Source organism: Mustela nigripes, chromosome 4, assembly GCF_022355385.1.
Source record: "Mustela nigripes isolate SB6536 chromosome 4, MUSNIG.SB6536, whole genome shotgun sequence".
NCBI classification, from domain to species: domain Eukaryota; kingdom Metazoa; phylum Chordata; class Mammalia; order Carnivora; family Mustelidae; genus Mustela; species Mustela nigripes.
Genome location: NC_081560.1, coordinates 189505662 through 189533197, shown reverse-complemented (window position 1 = coordinate 189533197; position 27536 = coordinate 189505662). Strand labels below are relative to the sequence as shown.

General features: G+C 46.8%; 1 protein-coding gene across 1 annotated transcript in view; it reads left to right on the top strand.

Annotated features, from left to right (window-relative positions):
• C4H10orf143 (chromosome 4 C10orf143 homolog) overlaps positions 1 to 27536 on the top strand; it is a 42184-nt gene that overhangs the window by 11826 nt on the left and 2822 nt on the right. The window contains exons 2-3 of the mRNA XM_059398837.1: positions 21057 to 21175; positions 21849 to 21980. Of these exons, the coding sequence (XP_059254820.1) occupies positions 21057 to 21092 (36 nt within the window). The 3' untranslated portion in view covers positions 21093 to 21175; positions 21849 to 21980. The remainder of the gene's footprint in view (positions 1 to 21056; positions 21176 to 21848; positions 21981 to 27536) is intronic.

The window sequence follows — 27536 nt, the reverse complement described above, 5'->3', positions numbered from 1 at the left end:
GCGTGACTCCACCTTTCACCCGCTGCTGGGTATGGGGACCCAATTCCCCAACCGCCTGACCCACTTAAAGAATGGCAGCTTGTCGCCACGGATGAGCACAGGTCTGCTGACTTAACGTGCCCGGTGTCACCTGACGCAGCACAGAATGGTTCCGAATGCACTTCCAGCGTTTGAGGGGTCATCCAGAAAGTACGGGTTCTAGCTCGGAGTCGCCCACCTGTGCCTCTTCGCTTTCCTTTCTGGCCAGTCTGGTGTTACTCGGAGAAGTAACACTCGGAGAAGCTGACACTGCTGTCAGCCCGCTGCCGTGTTGCGGACAGAGAGCGTGAAGCCTGTGTATACAGTGATGTGGGCGTATTTTATATTTCCACTTTCTCTGTCAGCCCAGCTTGCGGGAGTAGACCAGTTTCACCCACTGTACTCGGTGTCAGGGTTATGTCCTGAGTAACCGGAGACCCCCCGTCCTCGGTCTCCCGGGGGTTCTCGTCTGCCTCGGGCAGGGTGCGGGGGGCTGCGTTCTTTGCAAACATCTTGGGGGTGGTTAGTAGGATTACTGGGACTGCTAGAAGGACTGGACGTACTCCGATAGACCAGAAGACCACACAGATGTCAATTTAGGGAGGCCTTCCATGTAAAGAAGAACGCTCAGAGAGCGCCAGGGCTGGGGCAGCTGCTTCACGCGGAGAAGACGCGGGGGCAGTGGAGGATACCCACCTCTCTGGGACAAGCCACGCCACGTGGCCACTGTGCTTGTCCCAGTACGTGGGTTTCTTACTCGCACACACACTGGTGGAGCCATGGAGGGTGGTCATTCTGCTCTCCGCAGTGGGGGCCACTTGGCTTTGCAAGTGTCTTTTATGGTTTATTTTAAGAGAAGTATTGACAGTTTAGAAACTCTAGAGCGGGGTGTCTCGGATAGGACAAGTCTGGAAAACGTCTCAGGTGTGGGATGGCGAAGGCCGCGGAATGGTTGGTTGGAGAGAGGAAACCTCACCATTACCTGAGCGGGATCTGCAAACATCTGGAAGGATGTTTATCTCCTGCTTGAGCGACTATTTATTTTATGTTGCTCAAGAGGGAAGAATTGGAATCAGTGGGTTGAGATCATGGGAAAGCAGTTTGGCTTAAATCAGTATTTCTGCAAGTGTGGTATACATACCACCAGGGCTATGAGAGATTTTTTTCTCCCTTCATTTTAAAAAACTTTATTTCAGAGTATTTACAGATTTACAGAAAGGGTCCCCCTGAATATGATGGAGACAATTCAGGTATACCGTCGGCGAAACGACCTACTTAATGTTAGTGCAGTGAGCGCGCTGTGAGACCAGCCCCGCTGAGGGGCTGCGACGATGCTAGACCCTCTCCTGTCTCCCCTGTTTTCCCGTCACAGCCCTTCTCTGACCAGATGGAATCCAGGTTCCGTGCTGCATGTGGTTCTGTGGTTCTTGTGCTGCTCAGTCTCCTCCAATCTGTGGCACTAACCAGTGCTCATGACCTTGACACTTTAATGGACGGTGGTCAGTTCTTTTGTAGAGCGTCACGCAGTCTGGATTGTCTCACATTTTCTGTGATCAATGAAGGCCACATGTTTGGCATGAGGACCACAGCGGTGACGCTCCGCCTTCTCAGTACGTCACGTCAGGGATTCGCGGTGCCTGTCCTTACTGCTGACGATGACCTTGTCCCTCCACGAAGGTGATTTCAACCACTGTGAAGTCCCCATCTTTCTCTTTGTAATTAATGAAAACCTTGGAGGAGATGCTTTGAGGTGTGCCAATATCCTGTCTCTCCTTCAACTTTTGCCCAGTGAATTTTAGCATCTCCTGGTAAATCTCGTTTGAAATAACATTCACTGTGGCATTTACTTAATGGTGGTTTTGTGTTTTCCTCATTCCTTTCCACTTGTTAATTAGAATTCCGCTGGAAAGGAGAACAGGATCTCTTCCCCCAGTGATGTATCCGTTTGTTGATGTCACGGTTAGACTCACGGGTATTTGTTTTATTCTCTAGATTACGGTCCAGTGCTCGCGTTACTTATTTCACTACCTAAGTGGTTCCGGCTTTGGCTGTTGGGAACTCCTTCAGGGTGCTGTGCCTTCATCTTTTTGATGTGGTCTCATGCTTTTTCAAAAAACTTATTTGGGGTGACCCAAAGGGTCTCAGGCTCATCTCATGCTTTGCCTGTTTGAGACCTGATTCAGCCCCTCTCCATGGAGCCCAGATTCCTTTAACAGGAGATGCTAGTTAGAAAGCAGTGTCTACGTGCTAGGTATAGTCTTGCTACCAGTAGGATGCCACCAGTCACAGTGGACACAGCTAGAAAATGTACGTATTGGTGTGGGTGCGTGTGCTGGTGTGTAAGTACTCGTACCTGTGCTTCATATCACATGCACATCCACACAGCTGTGTTCCTCTGCCGCTGTCTGGATACGTACTGAGAACTGTATTCATGCCGACTTCAGTCCAGATCCAGCATCCCTGGGTTCTTGTTCTTTTCTTTTCTTTCCTTTCTTTTTTTAAGGATTTATTTAGGAGGAGGAGGAGCAGAGGGAGACAGAATCTCAAGCACACTCCACACCCAACACAGAGTCCGATGTGGGGCTCGATCTCATGACCCTGAGATCCTGACCTGAGCCAAAATCAGGACTTTGATGCCCAGCCAACTGAGCCACCGGGTGCCCCACCACCAGCCTCCTCCCTCCCTGACTTGTAACTTGTCTCTTCAACAGAGAGACACCTGGCTCTCTCTATTCACAGTGTGTTTACGTATTTATTCAGTCCTAGTTTACCAATAACATAGTTTCAAAATTGCTAATCTTGGAGAACCAGATTCGTTACTAGACTCAGTATTTGCATACAGCTCTTTTTTGTCCTTAGACTTAAGAGTTTCTAGTGAAAATAGTATTTTCCAGAATTACTGAGGCTAGTTCTGCATTTCAGTGTGGCTCTGTTTATTTCTTATAATTTCATTTATAGTTTCATTTCTTATAATTTGTGTTCCCTTTGAGTCTGACGTCCTGGTTGATTTCAGTTTGGTACTTCTTTTAGGGTATGTGAACTGTTACTGCAGTGCTGAGACTAGAGCTTGGGGAGAATTTGCACCGAGTGTCTGCCCGCTGCGTACCTGTCGTCCCCCGTCCTCTTACCTTTTCCCATCTGTCACCTGTGGGAAAGCGGTGTCTTCAGTTCCTGCGTTTCCTCCCTGTCTCTCCTTTGTCCGGATGAGCAGACAGGGGCAGGTGTTCTCACCCCCCTACTTTTTTTTTCTCTTGTGTATAATTTATTTTATTTTATTGCCAAAGATGTAGAAAACAAAATTAACACAAGACAAGGAAGGGAAGTGAGAAACATCCAAGAAACTTGTCAAGAAGGGGAAATTGCATCTCTGAAAATAATTCCAATCAGTGACGCATCTCCTAGCATTTACAGAAGTCCGTGATTGATTTTAAGTTTGGAGCCCTGAAAGCTGTATTTCTTTTTTTAATTTTTTTATTAACGTATAATGTATTAGCCCCAGAGGTACAGGTCTGTGAATTGCTAGGTGTACACACTTCACATACCCTCCCCAATGTCCATAACCCCACCTCCCTCTCCCGACCCCCCTCCCCCAGCAACCCTCAGTTTGTTTTGTGAGATAAAGAGTCTCTTATGGTTTGTCTCCTTCTGGATGCCATCTTGTTTCATTTATTCTTTTCCTACCCCCCTAAACCCCATGTTGCCTCTCAACTTCCTCATATCAGGGAGATCATAGGAGCCTGTCTTTTATCCACTGGACATTCTTTCCTGCATTGTCGAAGATTAGTTGACCATAGGGTTGAGGGTCTATTTCTGGGCTCTCTGTTCTGTTCCATTGATCTATGTGTCTGTTTTCGTGCCAGTACCATGCTGTCTTGATGATGACAGCTTTGTAATAGAGCTTGAATTGTGATGCCACCAACTTTGGCTTTCTTCTTCAATATTCCTCTGGCTATTTGAGGTCTTCTCTGGTTCCATATACATTTTAGGATTATTTGTTCCATTTCTTTGAAAAAAATTGATGGAATTTTGATAGGGATTGCATTGAATGTGTAGATTGCTTTAGGTAGCATAGACATTTGCACAATATTTGTTCTTCCAATCCATGAGCATGGAACATTTTAAAATTTCTTTGCGTCTTCCTCAATTTCTTTCATGAGTACTTTATAGTTTTCTACGTACAGATTCTTTGCCCCTTTAGTTAGGTTTATTCCTAGGTATCTTACAGTTTTGTGTGCAATTGTAAATGGGATTGACTCCTTAATTTCTTCTTCTTCTGTCTTGCTGTTGGTGTATAGAAATGCAACTGATTTCTGTGCATTGATTTTATATCCTGACACTTTACTGAATTCTTGTACAGGTGGAGTGGAGTCTTTGGGTTTTCCACATAAAATATCATGTCATCTGCAAAGAGTGAGAGTTTGACTTCTTCTTTGCCAATTTGGATGCCTTTAATTTCTTTTTGTTGTCTGATTGCTGAGGCTGGGACTTCTAGTACTCTGTTGAATAGCAGTGGTGATAATGGACATCCCTGCTGTGTTCTTGAACTTAGCGGAAAAGCTCTCAGTTTTTTTCTATTGAGAATGATATTCACGGTGGGTGTTGCATAGATGGTTTTGATGATATTGAGGTATGTACCCTCTCTCCATCCACTTTGAAGAGTTTTGATCAGGAAAGGATGCTGTGCTTTGTCAAATGCTTTTTTAGCATCTATTGAGAGTATCATATAGTTCTTGTTCTTTTTTTTTTTTTTTTTTTTTGGAGAGCGAGAGGGTGAGAGAGAGCATGAGAGGGGAGAAGGTCAGAGAGAGAAGCAGACTCCCCATGGAGCTGAGAGCCCAATGCGGGCCTTGATCCTGGGACTCCAGGATCATGACCTGAGCTGAAGGCAGTCACCCAACCAATTAAGCCACCCAGGCACCCTGTTTTTTTGTTCATTAATGTGTTGTATCACATTGATTGATTTGCGGATGTTGAACCAACCTTGCAGTCCTGGGATAAATCCCACTTGGTCATGGTGAATAATCCTTTTAAAGTACTGTTGGATCCTATTGGCTAGTATTTGGTAAGAATTTTTGCATTTGTGTTCATCCAGGACATTGGTCTGTAATTCTTTTTCTTGATGGGATCTTTGTCTGGTTTGGGGATCAAGGTAATGCTGGCCTCATAAAATGAGTTTGCAAGTTTTTCTTCCATTTCTATTTTTTGGAACAGCTTCAGAAAAAAGGAATTAATTCTTCTTTAAATGTTTGGTAGACTTCCCCTGGGAAGCCGTCTGGCCCTGGGCTCTTGTTTGTTGGGAGATTTTTTGATGACTGTTTCAGTCTCCTTACTGGTTGTGGGTCTGTTCAGGTTTTCTATTTCTTTCTGGTTCAGTTGTGGTAGTTTATATGTCTCTAGGAATGCATCCATTTCTTTTGGTTTGTCAAATTTGCTGGCATATAGTTGCTCATAATATGTTCTTTTAATTGTATTTCTTTGGTGTTGGTTGTGATCTCTCCTCTTTCATTCATGATCTTATTGATTTGGGTTCTTTTTCTTTTCTTTTTGATAAGTTTGGCCAGGGGTTTATCAATCTTATTCTTTCAAAGAACCAGCTTCTAGTTTCATTGATTTGTTCTATTGTTTTTTTTTTTGTTTGTTTCAATTTCATTGATTTCTGCTCTGATCTTTGTTATTTCTCTTCTCCTGCTGGGTTTAGGCTTTCTTTGTTGTTCTTTCTTCAGCTCCTTTAGGTGTAGGATTAGGTTGTGTATTTTAGACCTTTCTTGTTTTGTGAGAAAGGCTTGTATTACTATATATTTTCCTCTGAGGACTGCCTTTGCTGTGTCCCCCAGATTTTGAACCGTTGTGTTTTCATTATCATTTGTTTCCATGAATTTTTTTAAAATTTTCTTTAATTTCCTGGTTGACCCATTCATTCTTTATTGGGATGCTCTTTAGTCTCCATGTATTTGGGTTCTTTCCAAATTTTCTCTTGTGATTGAGTTCTAACTTCAGAGCTTGTGGTCTGAAAATATGCAAGGAATGATCCTAATCTTTTGGTACCGGTTGAGATCTGATTTGTGACCCAGGATGTGATCTTTTCTGGAGAATGTTCCATGTGCACTAGAGAAAAATGTGTATTCTTTTGCTTTGGGGTGGAATGTTCTGAATACATCTGTGATATCCACCTGGTCCAGTGTGTATTTAAGGCCTTTATTTCCTTGTTGATCTTTTACTTGGATATTCTGTCCATTTCAGTGAGGGGGGTGTTAAAGTCCCCTACTATTGTTGTATTATTGTTGATGTGTTTCTTTGATTTTGTTATTAATTGGTTTATGTAGTTGGCTGCTCCCATGTTAGGGGCATAGATATTTAAAACTGTTAGATCTTCTTTTTGGACAGACCCTTTGCCTATGATACAGTGTCCTTCCTCATCTCTTATTATAGTCTTTGGCTTAAAATCTAATTGATCTAAGGATTGCCACCCCAGCTTTCTTTTGATGTTCATTAGCATGGTAAAGTGTTTTCCACCCCCTCACTTTATTTTTTTATTTTTAAAAAGATTTTATTTATTTATTTGACAGAGAGGGATCACAAGTAGGCAGAGAGGCAGGCAGAGGGAGAGAGAGATGGGGAAGCAGGCTGCCTGCTGTGCAGCAAGCCCGATGTGGGGTTTCATCCCAGGACCCAGAGATCATGACCTGAGCTGAAGGCAGGGGATTAACCCACTGAACCACCCAGGTGCCCCCACCCACTCACTTTAAATCTGGAGGTGTCTTTGGGTCTAAAATGAGTTTCTTGTAGATAGCATATTGATGGGTTTTGTTTTTTTATCCATTCTGATATCCTTTGTCTTTTGATTGGGGCATTTAGCCCATTTACATTCAGGGTAACTATTGAGAGATATGAATTTAGTGCCATTTGTATTGTCTGTAAGGTGACTGTTACTGTATATTGTCTCTGTCCCTTTCTGGTCTACTACTTTTAGGCTCTCTCCTTTTGCTTAGAGGACCCCTTTCAATATTTCCTGTAGGGCTGGTTCTGTGTTTGCAAATTCTTTTAGTTTTTGTTTGTCCTGGAAGCTTTTTATCTCTCCTTCTATTTTAAATGATAGCCTAGCTGGATATAGTATTCTTGGCTGCATGTTTTTCTCATTTAGTGCTCTGAATATATCATGCCAGTCCTTTCTGGCCTGCCAGGTCTCTGTGGATAAGTCTCTGCCAATCTAATGTTTCTACCATTGTATGTTATAGACTTCTTGTCCTGGGCTGCTTTCAGGATTTTCTCTTTGTCCCTAAGACTTGTAAATTTTACTATTAGATGATGGGGCGTGGACCTATTCTTATTGATTTTGAAGGGGTTTCTCTGCACCCCCTGGAATTTGATGCTTGTTTCCATTGCCATATTAGTGAAATTCTCTCCAATAATTCTCTCCAATATACCTTCTGTTCCCTTCTCTCTTTCTTCTTCTTCTTCTGGAATCCCAATTATTCTAATATTATTTCGTCTTATGGTATCACTTATCTCTCGAATTCTCCCCTCAAGGACCAGTAGTTGTTTGTCTCTCTTTTGCTCAGCTTCTTTATTCTCCATCATTTGGTCTTCTATATCACTAATTCTCTCTTCTGCCTCATTTATCCTAGCAGTAAGAGCCTCCACTTTTAACTGTACTTCATTAATAGCTTTTTAAATTTCAGCTTGGTTAGATTTTAGTTCTTTTATTTCTCCAGAAAGGGCTTTTATTTCTCCAGACATGGTTTCTCTAATACCTTCTATGCCTTTTTCAAGCCCACCTAGCCCCTTGAGAATCATCATTCCGAACTCTAGATTGGACATATTACCAATGCCCGTATTGATTAGGTCCCTAGCCTTCAGTACTGCCTCTTATTCTCTTCTTTGTGGTGAGTTTTTCTGCCTTGTCATTTTATCCAGATAAGAATAAAGGAGAGAATAAAATACTAAAAGGGTGGCAAAGACCCCAGAAAAATGTGTGTTAACCAAATCAGAAGAGACCCTAAATCATGGGGGGAAGGAAACAGAAGTTCAGAAAAAAAAAATTAAGAAAAGAAGAAGAAATAAAAAGGAAAAAAAAGAAAAAGAAAATATATATATTAGACTGGTGAGTAGAACAGAGCCACCCACTTAATTTTGGGAGTATTTTGCTCTCTTAGAAGAAACTACCTCCTAAAATTTTAAAGAAAGAAAAACCTTTGTATATATAGATATAGATACACATACACACAATACGGGTAAACACAATGAAGGGATGGAATGTGACTATAAAGATGAAAATTTTTTAAAAAAATTCTAAAAAAGGAGTTGATAAGTTGGTTGGGAAAAGAAAGAAAAAGAAAAGTGGAGAGAATTTGCTCCGGCTGGAGACTAGAACAAAGCCCTGTGCTAGATTTCGGGTATATTTGATCTATTAGAATAAGTTGTATCCCAAATTTTTTTTAGAAGCAAAAACCCCATGTGAATGCAAAAAATAAAGTTAGACACAATGAAAGATAAAATATGACTATAATAATGAAGGTTCAAAAATATTTTTTTAAATGAAAGGTATTGTTAAGATAAACTTGTTAAGAAACGTTAAAAGAGGAAAGAGGAAATGTTTAAACAATTTGAATAAGAAAAAAATTCAAAACATTTAATTAACTTTGCAAGACGAGGGACTCATGGAAAGAAAGCCATGAATTCCATGCTTTGCTTTCTCCTCCTCTGGAATTCTGCTCTTCTTGATCAGTGAGTTTGGTCTTGGCTGGATGTTCTTGCTGATCTTCTGGCCTGTTGTAGTGATTCCCAAGTATCTTTGCCTGAAGGGGAATTGCACCACCCTTGCCCTGGGCTGGGCTAAGTAATCCGCTGGGGTTCGCTCTGAGAGCTTTTCTTCCCTGAAAGCTCTCTGTAGAATTCCGGAGGACGGGAATGACAATGGCAGCCGCCCAATCTCTGGCCTGGAGGAGTAGAAAGCTCAGGGCCCCACCCCTCAGTGCACCGTTGGAGAAAAGCACTCAGTCACTCCCGTCTCCCTGGCCTCTGGCCGCGCTCCGAGCTCCCCCAGCCCGTGACCTGTGTCTCTGTCTCTGGCACACAGCCCTGTCTCCAAACCCAGCAGATCCCTGCTGCTCTTGCAGGGGGATGTCCCTGGATCCACCACTTGTGGGGTCCCTGCTCAAAGAACAGTGGTCTGACTGTGCCACGGATCAGAGTTCAAGGTAAGCCCAAGCTGAGCGCTCACTCCTCGGCTCCGTCTCTGTAGCCGGCTTCCCCCCTTTAATACCTGCGAGCTCTGCAACACTCAGACACCCCCGATTCTGCTGTGACCCTGCAGGACCTGAGGCCATGCTGTCCCTGTGTGGGCTTCACCTCGGTTTAGCCTCTGGAGCGATGTCCCTCCGTGGAGCAGACTTTTAAAAGTTCAGATTTTGGGGATGCCTGGGTGGCTCAGTTGGTTAAGCAGCTGCCTTCGGCTCAGGTCATGATCCCAGCGTCCTGGGATCGAGTCCCACATCGGGCTCCTTGCCCAGCAGGGAGCCTGCTTCTCCCTCTGCCTCTGCCTGCCATTCTGTCTGCCTCTCCCCCTCTCTCGCTCTCTCCCCCCCCCCCCGGAAAAAAAAAAAAAATTAAAAAAAAAAAAAAGTTCAGATTTTGTGCTCCGTTGCTCCGCCGCTTGCTGGGAGCCAGTCTCTCCGTCCGTGGTCTATCTTCCGTCGCTTTGGATTCACTTCTCCGCCGGTCCTACCTTTCAGAAAGTGGTTGATTTTCTGTTTCTAGAATTGCTGCTCCTCTTCTCTTCGGTGTCCTGTTGGATTTGTAGGTGTTCGCAATGGTTTGATAACTGTCTAGCTCATCTCTGACCTGATGGCATCTCAGCTGCTACTTCTCCACCATCTTGACTCCTCCCCGTTGTTAAAGCCAAAAGCTGTGTTTCTAATGCAAATTAAAGAACTGAGGAACTTGGCTGACTGTTAGGAGTCTTGGTCTTCCTTAGGATTCCAGGCTGTCAATCTGTGGGGAAGTGAGCTGAGGTAAATGTGAAAATCTGGAAATCCCTGGCCGCAGTGTTCCCACATCCACTGGCAGATGCTCAGATTGGTGGCCTTGGGGACCGGAGGCTCCGCCAGACTCCTGCTTCTGCCCCGGCAGGTGTCTGGCACCTCTGGCCCAGGCAGAAGCTCAACCCCCTTCTTGCATTCTCTTCTTCTTCTGCACTTTTTCCCGTCGCTGTAAATCTTGGGAATCACCACAAGCTGGTCCGCGCAGGTCTTCCCCTGGTTTTTATAGCTGTCTGGAGCCACGCTGCTGAGCTGTGCCGTGCTTCTCCAGCTGCTTCTCCAGCTGCTTCTCCAGGTTCTTCTCCAGGTGCTTCTCCAGCTGCTTCTCCAGCTGCTTCTCCAGGTTCTTCTCCAGCTGCTTCTCCAGGTGCTTCTCCAGCTGCTCTTGTGCCTGTGCCTACTGAGGTGGTTTCTGGGATCTTCCAGCTTAACTAGGGCTACAGTGAATAACCCTGTGCTGCCTTTTTTCTCATATTGTCTGAGGTGTGCCTATTGGGTAAGTTCCTATAGGTGTAATTTCTGGGTTAAAAAGTCTGTTTATAGCTTTTGTTAGGTAGCACCGGTTTCCTGCACAATTTGCAGTGCAGGATAGCCCGTTTCCGTACAGCCTCCAACAGAGTCCGCTTCCCATCTCGGCCGTGGCCGGTCTGGTAGATGCCGAGTGCCATGTGCGGTCTTCTCGCTTGCTCTCCTCTACGTGTGAGTGAGCATGGACTTGTAAACTTCTTGTGAATTGTCTCTTCATGGCTTTTTTCCATGTTTCTTTTGTGTGTTTGGTTCTTTGTCCCTCATTTTCCAGGAGAGTTTCATATATTAAGGGGAGTGGCCCTTTTCCTGTGGTATAGGCTGAAAAGACTTCCTCCAGTTTGTCACTTACATTCTGTGCAGTCGAGGGCACCGTTTGCTTTGTTTTGTTCCATTTTGCCCTGCCGACATTTTTATTTTTATGTAGTCCAATTCATCCGTGTTTGTTTCATTGCTTCTGGGTATGGAGTCACAGTGAGAAAGTCTGTCTGTACGAACAGCTCGCCCGTTTTCTCCTAGGAATTCTGTGGTTTCATTTTCTTACATTTTTAGGCCCTTAGTCCACCTGAGGTTCGTTCATATATATGATACAAAACACACATCTGATTTCATCTTTTTTTCAAACAGCTACCCCGTTGTCCCGGCACCATGTAGTAAAAGGCCCGTCTTTAGCCCAGCGACGTGTGGTGGCAGAGTTCTGTGTGCAGTCAGGCTTATCTCTGCACTTTGTATTCAGTCCCATTTGTCCGTCACCGGCTCTACCCTTTTAACCCTTTTTAAAAGTAGAGTCTTTATATACGGTTTTGTGTCCAGTAGTTTTAATTTTATTCTTTCATTTTTATTGATAAAAATATTAGTCTAATGAATTTTTCTCTGATTACTGCTTTAAAGGCATCCCATAGATTCTGATTTTCCCCTCAGGGTTTTCTTGGGCATTCTTTTTTTTTTTTTTTTTTAAGATTTTATTTACTTATTTGACAGACAGAGATCACAAGAAGGCAGAGAGGCAGCAGAGGGAGAGGAAGGGAAGCAGGCTCCCCGCTGAGCAGAGAGCCCGATGCGGGGCTCGATCCCAGGACCCTGAGATCATGACCTGAGCCGAAGGCAGAGGCTTCACCCACTGAGCCACCCGGGCGCCCCTTTCTTGGCCATTCTTGCGTGTTTGTTTTTCCATATGACCCTTATTACCAACCCATGCAAGTCTACACCGTAGTCTGTTGGTGTTTTTACTGGCATTGCATTGACTTGATAAATTTACCTAGGGGCAACTGTCCTCTTTCTAATGTTCAGTCATCCTAACCAACAATAGGAGATGCTTTTTCATTTGTTCATTTCTACCTTCATGTCTTGCAAGAATGTTTTACATCCCCCTTGTACAGGTTGAGTGCAGTTCCTATTAAAGTTATTCCTAAACATTCATTCTTCCTTGTTATAATGATCTGAATTGGGATGTTCTCTAACTACTTGTTATTTTATATTTCAAGGCAATTTTTAATATTAACTTTGTGTCCTACTAGTCAATTGATTCTTTCATTGTTTGGGTTAGTTTTGTCATTGATTCTCTGGGGGGTGTCCAGATGCATATTATGACATCTGCAAACAGTGATAGTTTTACTTCCTAGCCCATTCTTATGCCTCCATTTGATTTATCTTTCGTAATTATTTAGGGTAATGTAATGCCTCTAGGGTAGGGTGGTCGTAAGCAGAAATGGAGACTGGACATCCTCGCCTTGGTTTTAGTGGAAATGCCACTAGTCTTTTCCCATTAAATAAGATACTCTCATTAGGAATAAAGTATGTATATTTTATCATGTTAAGAATATAACTCTCAATTTCTGTTTCCTGTAATTTTTATAAATGGGTTTTAAGTTTTAAGCATTTTTCAGTATCATCAGTATGATACTGATACATACTGATACTGGTATCATCATACATCTTTTTCTTAGGTTTATTAATACAAGGAATGATACCAGATTTCCCAATATTGAACCCAACTTTCATTTCTAGAAAAAATCGTACTTGGTCATGGTATGTGGCTTCTTCCTGTGGTGTTAGATTCTGTTTGTTAATGTTTTATTTAATATTTGTGCATTGATATCCATGAGGGACACTGGTCATGGTTTTCTTTCTTTGTTCTTTTCTACCTGGTGTATCAGTATTACTCTTACTTCGTAAAAGGACTTGGGGACTTCTCCATCCCCGTCCGTGCTCTGGAGCAGTTTACGTAGGGCACTGGAACTCTCTGGTCTTCAGCGTTTGGTAGAACCCCGTGAAGCTCTCTGGCCTGATGCTCCTGGGGAGGTGCCTCCTTGGCAAACTTTGTCTTCTCTGACTTTCATCCGGTTTGGCTCTCTGACTACGGTGGGGTCAGTCTCGGTCATGGCCATCTGAGCTTCCTTGGGGAGCTGTCCCTGCCAGCAACATGCTTGAGTCTGTTTGCATGGAGGTCTACAAAGGAGTCTCTTCGGATTTTTAAAATTTCTTGTTTCACTGGTCACTTACCCTGTGTCATTTCTTATTCTCCTCATTTGTTTTTTCTCCCCTTTTTTCCTGATCAAGTAGCTGGTAGATTGTCTACTTTGTTAATTCCCGTCCCCCAGCCCTGCAAAAAGCCATTAGACTTAGAATTAATTACTAGTTAGCTTTGCTGTTTTTAGTAGAAAACCTCCCCTCATTAGTCAGCTTTTCCTTCCATGTTTTCTTGCATTTTGTTTTGGGGTACTAACAAGCTAAGGCATGTTGGTTGATTAATGTCTTTTTTTTTTTCATTTTTATTGATAAAAATGTTATTATGAATTTTTCTCTGATTACTGCTTTAAATGCATCCCATAGATTCTGTGCTTTCTGTGTAATTATTTTTTAAAATTCTATACTTTTAGTTTGTATTTATGTCAACAATAGATATTTTAAATATCCAAGTGGATATTTAAACCATTATGGAAATGGTTGATGTTTTCTTTGTGACCTAATATATGACCATTTGTAGGGAATGTGCTAGAGATTCTTGAGGAAAATGTCTTTTCTATGTTATCAGGGTATGGACTCTACTGTATATTGCGTATTTTGTTGTATTTGCAATTCCTTTATAAGATCTGTAGTCTTCACTTTTATATTTTTTATTTTGGATTTAGAGAGATTTGTATTTTCTAGTCAATACCTTTGTATTTAAACCTATTTCTGTGTCCTTAGTAACCTGTTTTTGTTGAACTCTTTATTGTCTGATTTGGTTTTTTCTCACATGCTTTCGTGCACACCTGTTGCATATACGGTAATCACCTGTGCGTTACTCACAGTTTTCACTCTTTACCTCTTCCTTCATCTCACATTTTTTAGTTGAATTACTTCTGTTTTGTCACTGTGTGTCATATTTGCACATGGGTCTTTCAGCTTCAGTGCACCTTTATTCCGGCCTAATGTGTACATCTAAGTATTTTTATGTGTGTCTCCCAAATCCTTCTGCTGTAGCAGTCATCACCGGGGCAGGTGAAGCTTACCTCCCGTAGAGTCCTCAAGAAAGGTTGGCTGGGTGTCCTCCTCTCCAGAGTCACGCTGTCAAAGACTGCATTTCTGTGGGCTTGGTAATTGAAGGATGGCTGGATTTTAAAGTCTTGGTTCATACTTTAATTGAATTAAAAAAAAATGTTGCTGCCTCGTTGGGGTGCATGTGTGTTGGTTCTGAGAAATCGCCTGCCATAGTCATTGCATAGTCATTGGTTGTTGCCCTCGGGCCCTGAGGACTTTGTCTTTTCCTTTGAAATCCCTTGTTTCATTGGGAGGCATTTCAGAGTTGATGCTTCTGAGTCCTTTTCCCAGGTACGCTGTGAGCCCTTTCCTTTGAAGATTTGGGCCTTTTTCTATTCTGGGAGTTTTCTTACAGAGTTAAATGTTAGCTTTGCTGTATTGTTTTGCTTTCCTCCCCTTTTCCAGTCTTTCTGTTGCTGTCCTCCTCTTGGTTGTGATCCTGTCTTTCCTCCGTGCCCTTTGTTAGTTTTGTTTGAATTTATTCTTCTTGGATGCTCTGTAATCGGTTCCTTACTTCTGAGGTGATTTTATTTTTTTCCATTACTATCCTGAGTCCAACTTACCAATCCCTTGCTCTCTCCGTTTTTGTCCTTTTCTGTTTTTAATTCTGCATTTCTAATTCAGGGTGGTTTGTCATACCCTCAAATGTTTGAATATGTTTAATTATGTTTTGGGAGTGTAAATTCCAATTTTCTTTTGACTTGCGGTGGTTTTCAGGAGGATGTTTCTCTGGTGAAAGATCGCAAGTCTGGCGGCAGCCTCTTTGTTTGGTGCAGGTGACGCCGTGGTAGCTGTTGGCTGCTTGGCTTTGGTGAGGATGGGCTGGGGTGAATCTGATGCTATTTCCTCTTTACTCCTACAACCCCACGCTTTTCCTCTTCCTCTTTTAGCTTCACCACTCAGGTGCCAAAGGGTGCTTCTCCCTTCCCCTTTTGCCTGTTGTCTTCCTGGAAATGCCTCTGTAAATGGTGTCTGTCCCCTTAAGGCTGCGTGTGGGCTGATGCAGGCGCTCGGGCACGTCAGAACGTCTTCATGTTCATGTGGACTTCTCATCCTTCTCGGTGCTCCTCTCTGTCCTGTGGTCTTTCCTTCTGCCCTGGCTCCCTGGAGCTTGTGACAGCACGTGTGAGGTGGGGGCCTAAGGGGCCCACACCAGGATCCAGTGGCTTTTCTCTTACCCTTTTCTTCATATTTCACATTCTCTGGCTTCATTATGCCCAGGGTGTGGTTTGATGTAGAATTTGTAGTTTCATTTGGGGAACCATACAGAAGTCAGTGACTGTGTAGCCAGTCTTGTCTTCACCATCCAGAGGTCAAGCACTCACCCAAGAAATTCTTCTCTGTGGGCTGAGGGGCTCAGAGTTCAGCATTTTCTGGTTTAATTTCAAAATTTCCCTGTAATCTTTTAAGGCATGTTAGAGAACAGTAAATCTAGCACTCCAAACCCATGATATAAGGCTTCTGTATTGAATGAATCCATTAAGTTAAAAAAAAAAAAAGTCAGTTTAGAAAGTACAAGTAATAGTACAGATGAGAGGCAAATCGGGTGGGAACCATGATGATGGTTTGCAAGAGACCAGAGAAGCAGAGGGTGGGGGTGTGAGGGCTTTGTTTTCTGACCTGGTGGGAGCTGTCCAGCAGCAGAGTCTGCAGGCTGGCCCTGGGGGTAAGGCATGGACTTCACCACCCTTTGCAAAACTCTTCCTGGTTCTCAACTTTGTGTTGCTGAACGCAAAGTTGTACAGAAAATGCACAAAGTCTTGGGATTTTGAGAGTGAATTTTTTTTTTCCTTTAGTGTTTGAGGATTGCTTTTGTGATTTATCTTTTTAGTTCATGGGGAAGCAAAAGCCAAATGCTAACTTTCCCGAAGGCTGTCACTTACAGAGCATGTGTACAACCTGAAAATAAGTAAAATTAATTTGCTCTTCAGTGTCAATGAAACAAAGAATTATCCTCCTGTGAATTATTCATATTGTATTAAGAAAGTATGGAACTTGGAACTAGGCAAAATGTGTTAAAGCATGTAACTAGTTTCCAGATCAAAATTGATAGATTTTGTATATTTTCAATATCAATAAACCAGTCATAAGAGTTTATTAGAAGAGTTTTAACCAAAGTTGTTTAAAATGTCTATTTTAAATCCATAAAGCCAAGTAAACACCAAACAGTGCTAGAAATAATGAAGTTAAATGTAATTGATGGAATGTGTTCCTGAAAGATGACGTTTAAAATCACCCCTCAGACATCCTATAAACTCATGCAACTCTGCAGGGGTCTGTGTTTGCTGCCGAAGTTCACGGAAGGCAAATCCAATTAGTGTCCCGTGCTCCTGGAGCCACCTCAAGTGATGTTTCGTGTCTTTCAGAAACGGGCATGCAGGAGAGGAGAGGCAGCCGGGCCGGAGTGGGCCTGCCCCCCCACAAACCTCAGCGCCCCGGTGTCCTGGAGTGGTGAGGGGCGGCCACGTGTCGGGGTAGGTTCCTGTTCCCACCAAGCCAGCTGTGACCCACTTGAATATTTTAATAAAAAGTGTAAATAGTGTCTGTACTGATGCGTCTGCGGCTCTGATTTGTTGACTAGATTCCTCTCAACGGTGGAGGGAGCTCGGCCCAGCCTTGCCCGAGATGTATTGCGGGGGAGTCTGTAAGTGCATTAACCTTCTTGTGTGACATAAAAGACAGACTTGTTCGTAAATATTAGATCCATAAAACAACGTTAATAAAAACGGCAATTACCTTTCTAAGGAATGAGGGATATAAATAAAAAGGTGCAGATTGATTTAAGCTTTTCTTGGCTTCTGCTGGGGTGCAAACTGATTTGTTTCCAGCTTCAGATTGGAAATAGAAATGAAAATGCACTTAAAATCTTTTCTCAACACAGGGTTCAGGAAAGGGAACAGGCCACCGGATACAGTTAAAGAGATCATTTGAGGGCATCTTGGAGCAAAGCCCTGACCTCAGTTAATTATAAAAATAGGAATAGGAATGGACATTTTTTTCTTCTTTCCTGGTTAAACTTTCTTTGGTGTTCCCATAAACTTCACAGAAACTGCAGATTTCAGGAGGAGAAAGGAGAAATGCAGTGTTCACACTGTTAATTCAACATAAAGGGGTCTATAATGGCTGGTCAGAATCTCAGTTTCCTTTGTTGGGCAGAGTACCGTAAAGTACACACAAGCATAATAGTACAATTGTTATTAATTTTGCGCTTATTCTAAAAACAAATTAATGTCCTTGGTAACCTCTGTAATTCTTGTGTGGTTTTTTTTTTTTTTTTTTGTATTTTAGACTTAGAATGTTAATATTGGAATAAAATAGAATTACATTTAATTGCCACATAGAAACCACGAGAAGAGTGTGTGTGTGTGTGTGTGTGTAGAAACTGGGGTGTGTACTCTGTACACGTGAGTGTTTCTTAGACTTCCCTCTGCAGGGTTTAGAGAATTGTATTGCTCTGTTTTGGTCAGCAAAAGATTGGTTGATCCACTGTAAGATTTTGAATGGGCATACCACAGGCTGCCGGGTTTTACATGTTTTACAGTGAGAGGCACGGATTTTGTTTTAACTGAAGACCTAGCGCTGTGTCAGTTATGACCCACGTGAACTGCCGATCGTCTGAAGTCATTGTAGAAATAGGAAAACAAAGCTTAGTGTCCAACTCATTCTGTGAAGGTGTGCTTTTCATACTCTTATTTTCAGGAGAATTTCTGCTGCTGCATTCTGTGCTATAATCCTGAACAATAGTAAAGTCAGAGATCTGGTAATTAGAACTTACTGTATTTTAGGTCGATTCCTATAACAGGCACACATGCCCAGGAATACAATTACATAAGGTTTACCTTGAGAAAGGCAGCCCCATTATGAGTGACTAACTCTAACTCACTTGGAACGTCATATGGATTCTTAATGCTCTGAGATGCTATGTTCTGGCATGAATGGCTTAAAGAAAAAAAATTTGGCTCAAGCAACTGATTGGATCATTTTAGCTAATATTCTGTTTGAACAACAGTTTCTATTTGATTAGGATTTTTCCTCCCTTTGTAACTCCCCAAGCTTGCCTCTGTTCTGTTTCATAGGAAATGAATCTGTGAGCAGAGAACCTATATTGATAGGTAAATACATCATTTTTTCCCTTAGTGCTCGATATTCTTTTCATCTAAATTTCAGAAACCGACTTTAAAAAATCAGTTTCCCTTTATCTGTAGTTATTCTCAATAAAATTTCACCCAGGCTTGGGTGATTTAATATTTACACCCACTGTTTCTAAAAGTCTTATGTAAATAAAGATTGAAATGTGAATTTGAAAAGTCACACCTCTTGATATTTGAACAGACTATAGCTGCATATATCTTCTTTTTCTAATAATATGGCTAGTTTCTCTCCTAAGCTTTTAAAATAATAAGACACCATTTTTGTATTCTGGAACATCAGAAGGTTCAGTGTTAAATAAAAAGCAAATAGTATTTTTAGAACTGTGAGATCCCAGGGAGAGGTGCTTAACAGTAAATCACAGATGGGCAGCAATTCCAAATTCCAGAAGACTTTATTAGATACACGGCTCCATTCACAAATGTGCACTCGTGTGCGTGAGTGTGCCCTGTCCTGTACCGTTTTCCTAGAGCGGACCCAGGGTGGGGACCTGGGGTCAAAGAGAAGCAAAGTTTGTATTGAGGGGTCTGTGGAGCCCTAATGGGAAACCTGCCAGTGAGTCTCGGCTGCTTTGGTGCTGCTCTCACTATAACGTCCCTCGGTGCCTCCTCATCACCTCTTTGTGCTCCCCATCACCACCCTGTTCCCCCATCACCTCGCTTGCACCTGGTTTCCTGGCGTGCTTCTGACTGAACAGGACCTCATCCGACGGGCGGGTCCTGCCCTGAATCTTCACGCGCTCTCAGCTTCGTGCCCGAGCACCTGCTCTCTCTCCTGAGCTTTTCCTCATTTTGAACATGAACCGTTTCTCTTGAGTGCGGAGTCTTGGCTTCACAGGTGTGCGGGGCCTTTCTTAGCTGGCCTCCCCGCCTCATTTCCAGGTTGGCGTGTGGTCCCCTCTCTGTAGGTCTGCGCCGGCTGCCTGTGCGGGGACCACAGCTTCGGCTGCTGCAAGGTCCCTGCCGGGGCAGAGCCGCCTCCTCTGAGCTCTGCTGTGTCCCGCTCAGGTGACTGACACCTGCAGGAAGACCCGTCCCCGTCCTTGGGGTGAGGTGTGGTGCTCTGGCTCCGGGGTGTCTACCCCACTGCTCTGTGCTGCCCCATGGGGGCCCCGAGCCCAGAAGCAGTGCCGCCAGCCGCGCGCGGACCCCCATCCTTCACAGGTGCTTGCTCCTCTGGGCCCAGCCCTGCCCCCCGCTTCCTTGCTCGGGTTGGCTCGGCTGGCCCGGCACGGGGTCCGCGGCAGCCGCGGGGAGGGTGGAGACCACGCCGTCCTCTGCGGATTCTGACCCATTAAGTGAAACCTGGCAGGGCTTTGCGAGCTCTCCAAGCAACCGAGCGAAGCTCCGGTGGGCTGAGGGGGTAGTAAGGCAGAAAACTCCAGGAAGGACAGATTTCCTTCCTTGGCTGAGGTGGAGATGCTGGCTGTCAGGAGTGTCTGGTCTCTGACATCCAAGCTCCCGGCACAGGAGCCCTCGCAACTGCCTGTTCCTCCTTAGCAACCTTCCCTGCCTCTGCTCTGCTCTGCGTTGTGGGGACTCCTCGGCTTCTGGTTTCTGACCTGGACGCGGGGGTAAGGGGACAGGCCGGCCGGAGCGGGAACATCTCTCTCTCTGCCCCTCCCTCCAGGGTGCCAGCTCCTGCAGACTTGTCCCCGTGGTCCCAGCTCTGTGAGTGGCCTGGGCTCCTGGCCCTGGGGGAGGCTGAGGCTGTTGGGGAGGGAGTGTCTGGTTGCCTCGCCCTCCCCCACGGGGCTTTTCTGCTCTTCCTCCCTTAGTGTGCTTGAAGCCAGTTAAACTCCCTGTGCGAGTCCCTAGGTCCCTCTCTGACTAGACCCTTTTGGGTTTAATTATCTAAAGAGGACAAGTCCACCTGGGGGGAAAAAAGAGAAAGATTGCTGTTGGAAGCACGGGCCTCTGGGTCTCCAGGTTGAGGCCAGCGTGCTCGGTGTTCGGGAGGGCGGACAGCCCCTGGCCCAGCTCGGAGCCGCCTGGCATTAGCCTGGGAGACAGTCAGGCCCTTCTGTGTCGCGCTCTGGCGGTTCGCTGTGTTATCGGGGCGACCTGCATGTCAGGACCTGACCCAGCCAACTGCCGCTCAGGGCTGTTCGGGGCAGTTCGCTGCCCAGGGCTGCCAGCGAACTGCCGCTCAGAGGCCAGCGCGCGAAGCAGGTGTTTGGCTTTATAGACACACACACCGACCCCCCCCCCCCCGCCCCGCAACAAGTGGACTCTGGGTAGCAGCCCGTTCACGAGTGCTGGGGGACGGGGGGCAGGCGCGAAGGGAGCCGTCTCCCCGCCTCTGTGCTGCTCGCTTGTTGGCGCCGGGATGCGCTGTCTCACCACTGCGGGGAGAGGCGGGAGCAGAAATCCAGGCCGGGGCGTCCGGGCTTTGGGCCATGTCCGCTGCCTGGCGTCCCCACAGGGCCATCCGGGCCAGCCCATGGGGGAACGTTCTGATTCTGAATGGATACACTTGTTTTCTTCGCACTTTTGATCTCTAAATGGGTGACCTTTAAAATACTTGCTGTGTTTGCCTCTCTGTCTTATCCGTGATTGCTTCCTGCCTCCACGACACCTGTCGGCAAAGCCCCGAGGCAGGAGTGGCCCAGGAGTGGCCCAGGAGCTGGCGCGCACGGTCCGCCCTTGTCCCCAGTCTGCGGCCCGCGGCGGATGCTGCCGTGCTCGCGCCCCGTGGCCCAGGCGTCAGGCTGCGGCCGAGGCGGGGATGAAAATGTGACGTCCTGACACAGAGGAGAGAAGGCCGAGGTGCAGCGCGTTTGCCCTTTGTGTCCCGTTTCTGCAGAAGCTCGTGCTTGTCGGTCCTTTCTTCTTAGCCTGAGACGAGAAAACGCCACCAGATGGAACCAAGGGAAACGTCACCGCTTCTGTGAGAATCAGATCACGCCTGTCCGTTTGGCCCAGGTTTGTCAAGGATCCTTGAGTTTGTTCAGCTCCATCCCTTGAGAGATAAGGAGTCGGGGCCCCCGTGGTTGTGGGCAGGCTCGCGGTGCTCTCTGCGCCTCCTGGCCGGTCCGCGTGCTCACGGCTTCCCTGTCCCGCCCTGGGCGTAGCGAGCGGCTCTCACCCGCAGTGGGGGCCTGGGTCTTCACGGCCGCCTCGCCCAGATGCAGGGACAGCTCCTTGGCCAAGGCTCAGTGCTGGATGACTCTGACCAGAGGAATGCTCTGGCCAGGAGAAGGGCCTGGCTGTGTCAGGACAGCCAAAGGTGAATCCCAGAACAGAGGCATTTGGATTGACTTGTGTACACTGTCTTCAAGTAGGCAGAGAGGCAGGCAGAGAGAGAGGAGGAAGCAGGCTCCCCGCTGAGCAGAGAGCCTGATGTGGGGCTCGATCCCAGGACCCCGGGATCATGACCTGAGCCGAAGGCAGAGGCTTTAACCCACTGAGCCACCCAGGTGCCCCTGGATTTAGCTTCTGACGGTGAATGTCTTTAGAGTGCAGGAACCAGGAACATAGTGTGGTTTTTTCTCTTTTTTTAAAACTGTGTTATGGATTTCATTTCCAGGCTCTGAAGGAACACAGAGCCTTGAGATGACTAGAAAAATGAAATGAGTGCTTCGTTCTCTCTAAATAGAGTGAGTGAAACTGCGAGGAGATGGTGCCGTGGGTCAGAAGCACTTTAAGGAAAACGTCACGTAGACTCGCTCGGAGCCGCTCGGCTGCACCCACATGCGTGCTGCCTTCTGTGGGTGGACGGCGCTGCCAGGTACACGGGCGGTCTGTGCGTGCACACACATCCTGGTGGCCGTGGTGAGGTCCTCCTTTGTTGGGGCTGCTCCTGGCATGGGGCGGGGAGGGGCCCGAGGGCAAGGGGGCGAACTCCTAATGCCCAGAGGCAGATGTGACTTTGACCCGTGGAGGCATGGGAGCCAGAATCTGGACCCTTGCAAAAAGTTCTGAGCCTGGGAGAACTGCTTGTACCTTAAGGGCATTAGAAATTAAAATACCAGGCCATACACGGATGTGGGCGCCATGTTTGTTCTGTCCTAGTACTACAAGAACCAAAAAGAAAGCATGAACATAAAAATAGATACAGGCTCTTGAAGTCCTTTAAGGCCTTGGACAGTGGCAGATGCAGAATCATCCTTCGGGGACACCTCCACCGTCCAGGGCACGCAGGATTCAGAGCTGAGGCCGTCTGCACGGAGGATGTCCCATCAGAACAACATAACGACATAAACAGATAAGCCACTGTGGGGCTGGGGTCCCATCTGGAAGGACAACAAACAAAATATAAACCTCCAAGATTCTGAAAGACCTTCACTGTATGAAGTTCACTATAAAGATAATTATTTTGAATTTCAAAAAAAAATAAGAAATAGAGTCAGGGGCACTGGGTGATGCAGCGGGTTAAGCGACTGACACTATAACACTTGGTTTCAACTCAGGTCGTGAGATCGAGTCCCGTGCTGGGCTCTGCACTCAGCGAGGATCTGCTTGACATAATCTCTCCCCGTCTCCTTCGGCCCCTCCTCCCCCTCACGGACTCTCTCTCGCTCTCTCGCTCTCAAAAATAATAAGATTTAAGATAGAAGAAACAGAGCCATGATGATAGGGTAGTGTGAAAAAAGAATTGGAAGGTCAACCCCCCCCAAAAAAGCCCTTCTAAAAGTGAAGGATACAATCAAAGTGAATGGTACAATCATTGAAGTGAGGCAGAGTTAGGGACAGAGCTGGTGAACTAGGTTTGTCCAGGGAAGTCATCCAAAACAGCATGAATTGGAAAATACGAAATTGTGATTGGGAGTCAGAAGAAAGAATGGAAGTTCTTTTTTTTTTTTTAATTTTTTTAATTTTTTAAAAATATATTTTATTTATTTATTTGACAGACAGAGATCACAGGCAGGCAGAGAGAGAGGAGGAAGCAGGCTCCCCACTGAGCAGAGAGCCTGATGCAGGACTTGATCCCAGGACCCTGAGACCATGACCTGAGCCAAAGTCAGAGGCTTTAACCCACTGAGCCACCCAGGCGCCCCTAAGAATGGAAGTTCTGTCAGGAAGTCCAGAAGGAATGAATTTAGAGAACAGAAAAGAAAAGGATAATGAAAAGACTTATGGCTTTTAAAAAGACAGTAGCTGAGAATTTCCCAGAATTGAAGAAAGACGTGTAGGCAGCCAGTTTAGAAGCGGAAGAATGGAAGAACAGGTGGTAGAGGTCACCGTTAGACGTCAAGACACATTACAAAGTTGCGAGAATTCCGACAGTGTGCTCCTGGCCCAGGGGTGGGGAAGTAGACCAGTGCCGTAAGTCTGTGGGCTTTAAACTTGGGTATATGCATTGCAGAGATGGTAGAGCAGGTCATTTGGGAAGCACAGAGTCCACTAACTGTGCCAAGATGTTTGGCCATCTTATGGGGAAAAAGAAGACTAGATGTCTCCCTCACACATATCAGTCTTGGGAGGTGGGTGGAAGGTTAAAGACCCTAAGTGTGCAAAGTACAAAATCTAATAAAGCCACACGGGAAAAATATGGATACAGTTGACTACGTACATAAGACACATTGCATATCGAAGTTCCTCATTACGGTTTTAGAAGATCCATAAGGCAGGGAAGACATTTGTGACATACAAATGGAGTGTAGCAGATACATGGACAGTCTGCAAAATGGCAGTTCAGAGAAGAGGGAACCAAAGTAGCCAGTAAATGTAAACGGACGTTAAGCCTTGCTAGTAATTAAGGGTATCAACCTAAAGCATCGAATTAGCAAGAAAAAAATAGGAACAAAGCTCCAGTGTGGAGGATACGGGACATCCTCTGTCCTCTAGCCTTAGTCCACCTCCCCCCACTTGAGTCCTACCCACGTATCCCTTCCCCTGATCCAAAAGGAACTGCTTGCCAAACCCGAGCCCTTTAAAGATGATCCGTAGGAGACGGAGTCTGAACAGTGTGCCGGGTTGCTCACTGGAAGCTGACGATGGACGTGCGGGTGAGAATGCGGAGCGAAAGGGTCCGCCCCTCTCGTTCGAGGCCCACCTCGTTCGAGGCTCGGTGACTTGCAGAGCAGGTACCTGCTCAGAGTGGTGGTGGCTGTTCCGGGTGACCCAGAAGATTGCTTCCTGGGACTCTTAACAGATGCTCGAAGAAATGTGTACAGAACTTAGACTAAGTGGCATTGCTCGCTCGCATAAAGCCGGAAACAACCCACCTGTCCAATAGGACAGTGGATAGATCAGTTTGGGTATATTAACTCAATGAAGTATACACAGTAAAAACGGATGAATTACGGGCATTACAGAAGACCGCGTGTAGTATGAGGCTGTTGAGAGCCAGTGTGAACATGTAAAACGTTGATACAAACTAAAGGAGTAAAAGATGTTGCTGAGAAGGAGACACCCCAAGTTGAGGACGATGAGCTGCTTTCTCCTCAGGCGGGCGGACTCGGGGGATGCAGGGCGCTTCAGGCGTTTCTCTCACGTGCGCTCCCCGCCGGCTACGCGGTGCTCCGTGAGGCCGTGTTGCGTTTTTGTCTGTAGCTGTTTCGTTCTCCTGAAGTGTTGGGCGTGGAGTCTGCACACATCATCACGGTGAAGGGGAAGGTAATGAGGTTCTGTGGACCTGCTGGGGAGGCGGGAGGGCTTGTTCGGGGCGGGTGGTGCTTTGACCCCGGACCTCTTGTTGGGGAAACCTTGGCATGACGTCTTTGACGCACTCAAAGGGGACAGTGCGCGTGTGAACATGGGGACCGGCTGTACCAAGCACAAGGCTAGGATGACCAGAGTGGGAGCCCCCCCGCCCCCACCCAGGGAATGCGGTCGCCCAGACTGACTCCAGAAGAGACCAGGAACGGACCAGTAATAATGGGATTGAGATGAGTTGTGAAAGATAACCCAAAAGCTACCATCGCAGGTGGCTTTATAGGTCAGCAGAAATCCTCTGTGAAGTAACAGGTGGGTGAGTTCACGTTAGAAAGTGGCTACTGGACCAAAGGAGGAAAACCCCAAATGATCATCTGGTCCATGCAGAAACGGCATCTAGTTATCCCCAATTCCACGCAGAATAAAACTCAGCAAACCAGAAACAGAAGTGTTTATCCTGGGGAGTTTGGGGCTTGTCCCCCTTCGTGGAAGCATTTGTGTTGACAGAGAGGAGCACAGGTTCGCCGGCCGTCTCACTTCTGTTCAGCGCGCTGAGTCCGCTCGTGGGCCGGGTGCCTGACTGCCGGGGGAGGGATGATGCTCTGACTTTTGGCGCATAAAGACAACCGAAAAGAAGCAGTAGTGTAGGGATCGGACAGGAGAAAATAAACTGTCATTTCCAGCCGCTGTCCTTACCTACCCAGAAACCCAAGAGCAGCTGCAGGGACAGTGCCGGGACACAGCCCTCCTGCCTGTCGGATGTAAGACGAACCTTCGAACGCAGGGCGCGTGAGCGGCTAGAGAAGCCGCGTGTACGCACAGCGGAGCGTTCCTCGGCCATAAACAAAGGATGGCGTCCTGCCGTTTGCAACACGTGGGTGAATCCTCAACGTGGGTGAACCTCAGGGGCTTTGTGCTGAGCGAGAGAAGTCAGAAGAAGACTCCCACTACGCGTGGAGTCTTTGGAGAAGAAAAGCAGCGTGTAGAGACTGAGAGCGGCGCGTGGGCTGCCAAACGTCGAGGGTGAGAGCGGTCAAAAGGGGTAAAACGAAAAATCTTAAAATTTAGAAGACAGTAGCAGCCCCGGGTGAGTGGGTTCATTAAAGTGCTCGGGCTCCTCACAGGGGCGCCTGCTGGAGACCGCGGCGGCGTCCTCTCCGCGCCCCGGACGCATGGGTCCGCGCTGGGACGGTTCTGGGGGAGAGCGGCCGCTCACGAGTTCGGACAGCCTGCCCTCGTGCCCACTTCCGATGTCCACGGAAGCTGGGCGTGCGGCTTGTGTGGTTTTTTGTTGTAAACTCGAGGCTTTTCCAGAATGTACATTCCTCCACGTTCCCGGCTTGTCCCCAGCTCAACAGTCCTCCGCGGTGCTCCCCATCCTCATACATCTGGGATGTGCGTGTTGTGAGTCGCCCGCTCGGGCTGGGGGACCTGCGCCCAGCACGAGCCTCAGCCCAGGTTCAGCCCTAGATCTCCTTCCCCAGCACGAGCACCCGACTCCACCTCGGACGCATGGGCAAGGTTACGGGATGCCACCTGGCCGCCTCCACCTCCCCGCGTCAGTCCTACCCACTTGCCCTCCCCGCCCCCCGCCCCAAATGGAGCAGTTACCGACCTTGGTCCTCTGAGGGTGATCTGTGGGAGGAGATGATAAAGTTTGCTCAGTGTTGTTCCGAGTTGCTCACTGGAAGCTGCTGAGCACTGCCGACTGTTGAGTTATTCCTGTTGTCCATTCCCATGCCCTAGAAGGGTCCTACACAGATGAGGCTACAGCAAGTTCCAGAGCCTCCGAGCTATGGAAAAATCTGGAATGGAGGCAAAAAAAAAAGTCACCTCAAGAATCAGGTGTCCTTTGTGTTGATGTAGGCCCTGCTCTCCTCAGCTGCTTCACGTGCTCGCTGACACCGCGGCCTTCGTGACAAGGCGGAAGGCCAGGTTCCGATACAGAATCCCTGAATTTCTCCGAGTCCTGTCCCGGGACCTGTGGGATGTGGGAAAGCTGGCTGCTGGGTACGCCTCTCCCTGCTTCTGGGCTCTGTCCTGCATGACACGGGGCCTTGAGCACATTCAAAGGACACGTCCAGGCGCCTCACTCCCACTCCCACCTCACAGAGCCTCCCTGCAACAGACAGCGAACCTCTGGAGTAGGGCCATGGAGCGGCCTGTCCTCAGGGGAACGTGGAGAAGAGTCTGGAAGGGGAACCGCGGTCGGGGTGGACACACCCAGTTGGCTCTGCGGATTCTTTACCCCGTGGAGAGGTACAGCTGAAATGGGCCGGAGGGGGGCCCTCTACAGCATGAGGCCCTAGGCTGGTGGGTGCACCGGGATGGTGGCTCAGATGGAGGGAGAGAGAGATGAAGTCTTACTCGGTGGAGATTCGGAGACCAGGCACAGTCCCGTGATTTGTTCTGGAGGTGGGGAGCAGCAAGTCTTCAGATGGCGAGAAGAACAGAACAAAAGCTTCTCGAAGGGGAAGATCTGTTCTGCCCGGAGGAGAGGGTGAGCCGTGTTGAAAGGCCAGTTCGCACTTTCAGAAAAATGTGAAGGACTGGCTTTGGGTTCCTGGACCTGCAGGATTCCGTTCAGTAGTTGTCGCAGGCAGGTCTGCTCGCCACAGCCTGTCCTGTGTACCTGCGGCTGTCCTAGGAACACCTTTGTCTCTGGAGGCTAGTTTGGCTGCATCCA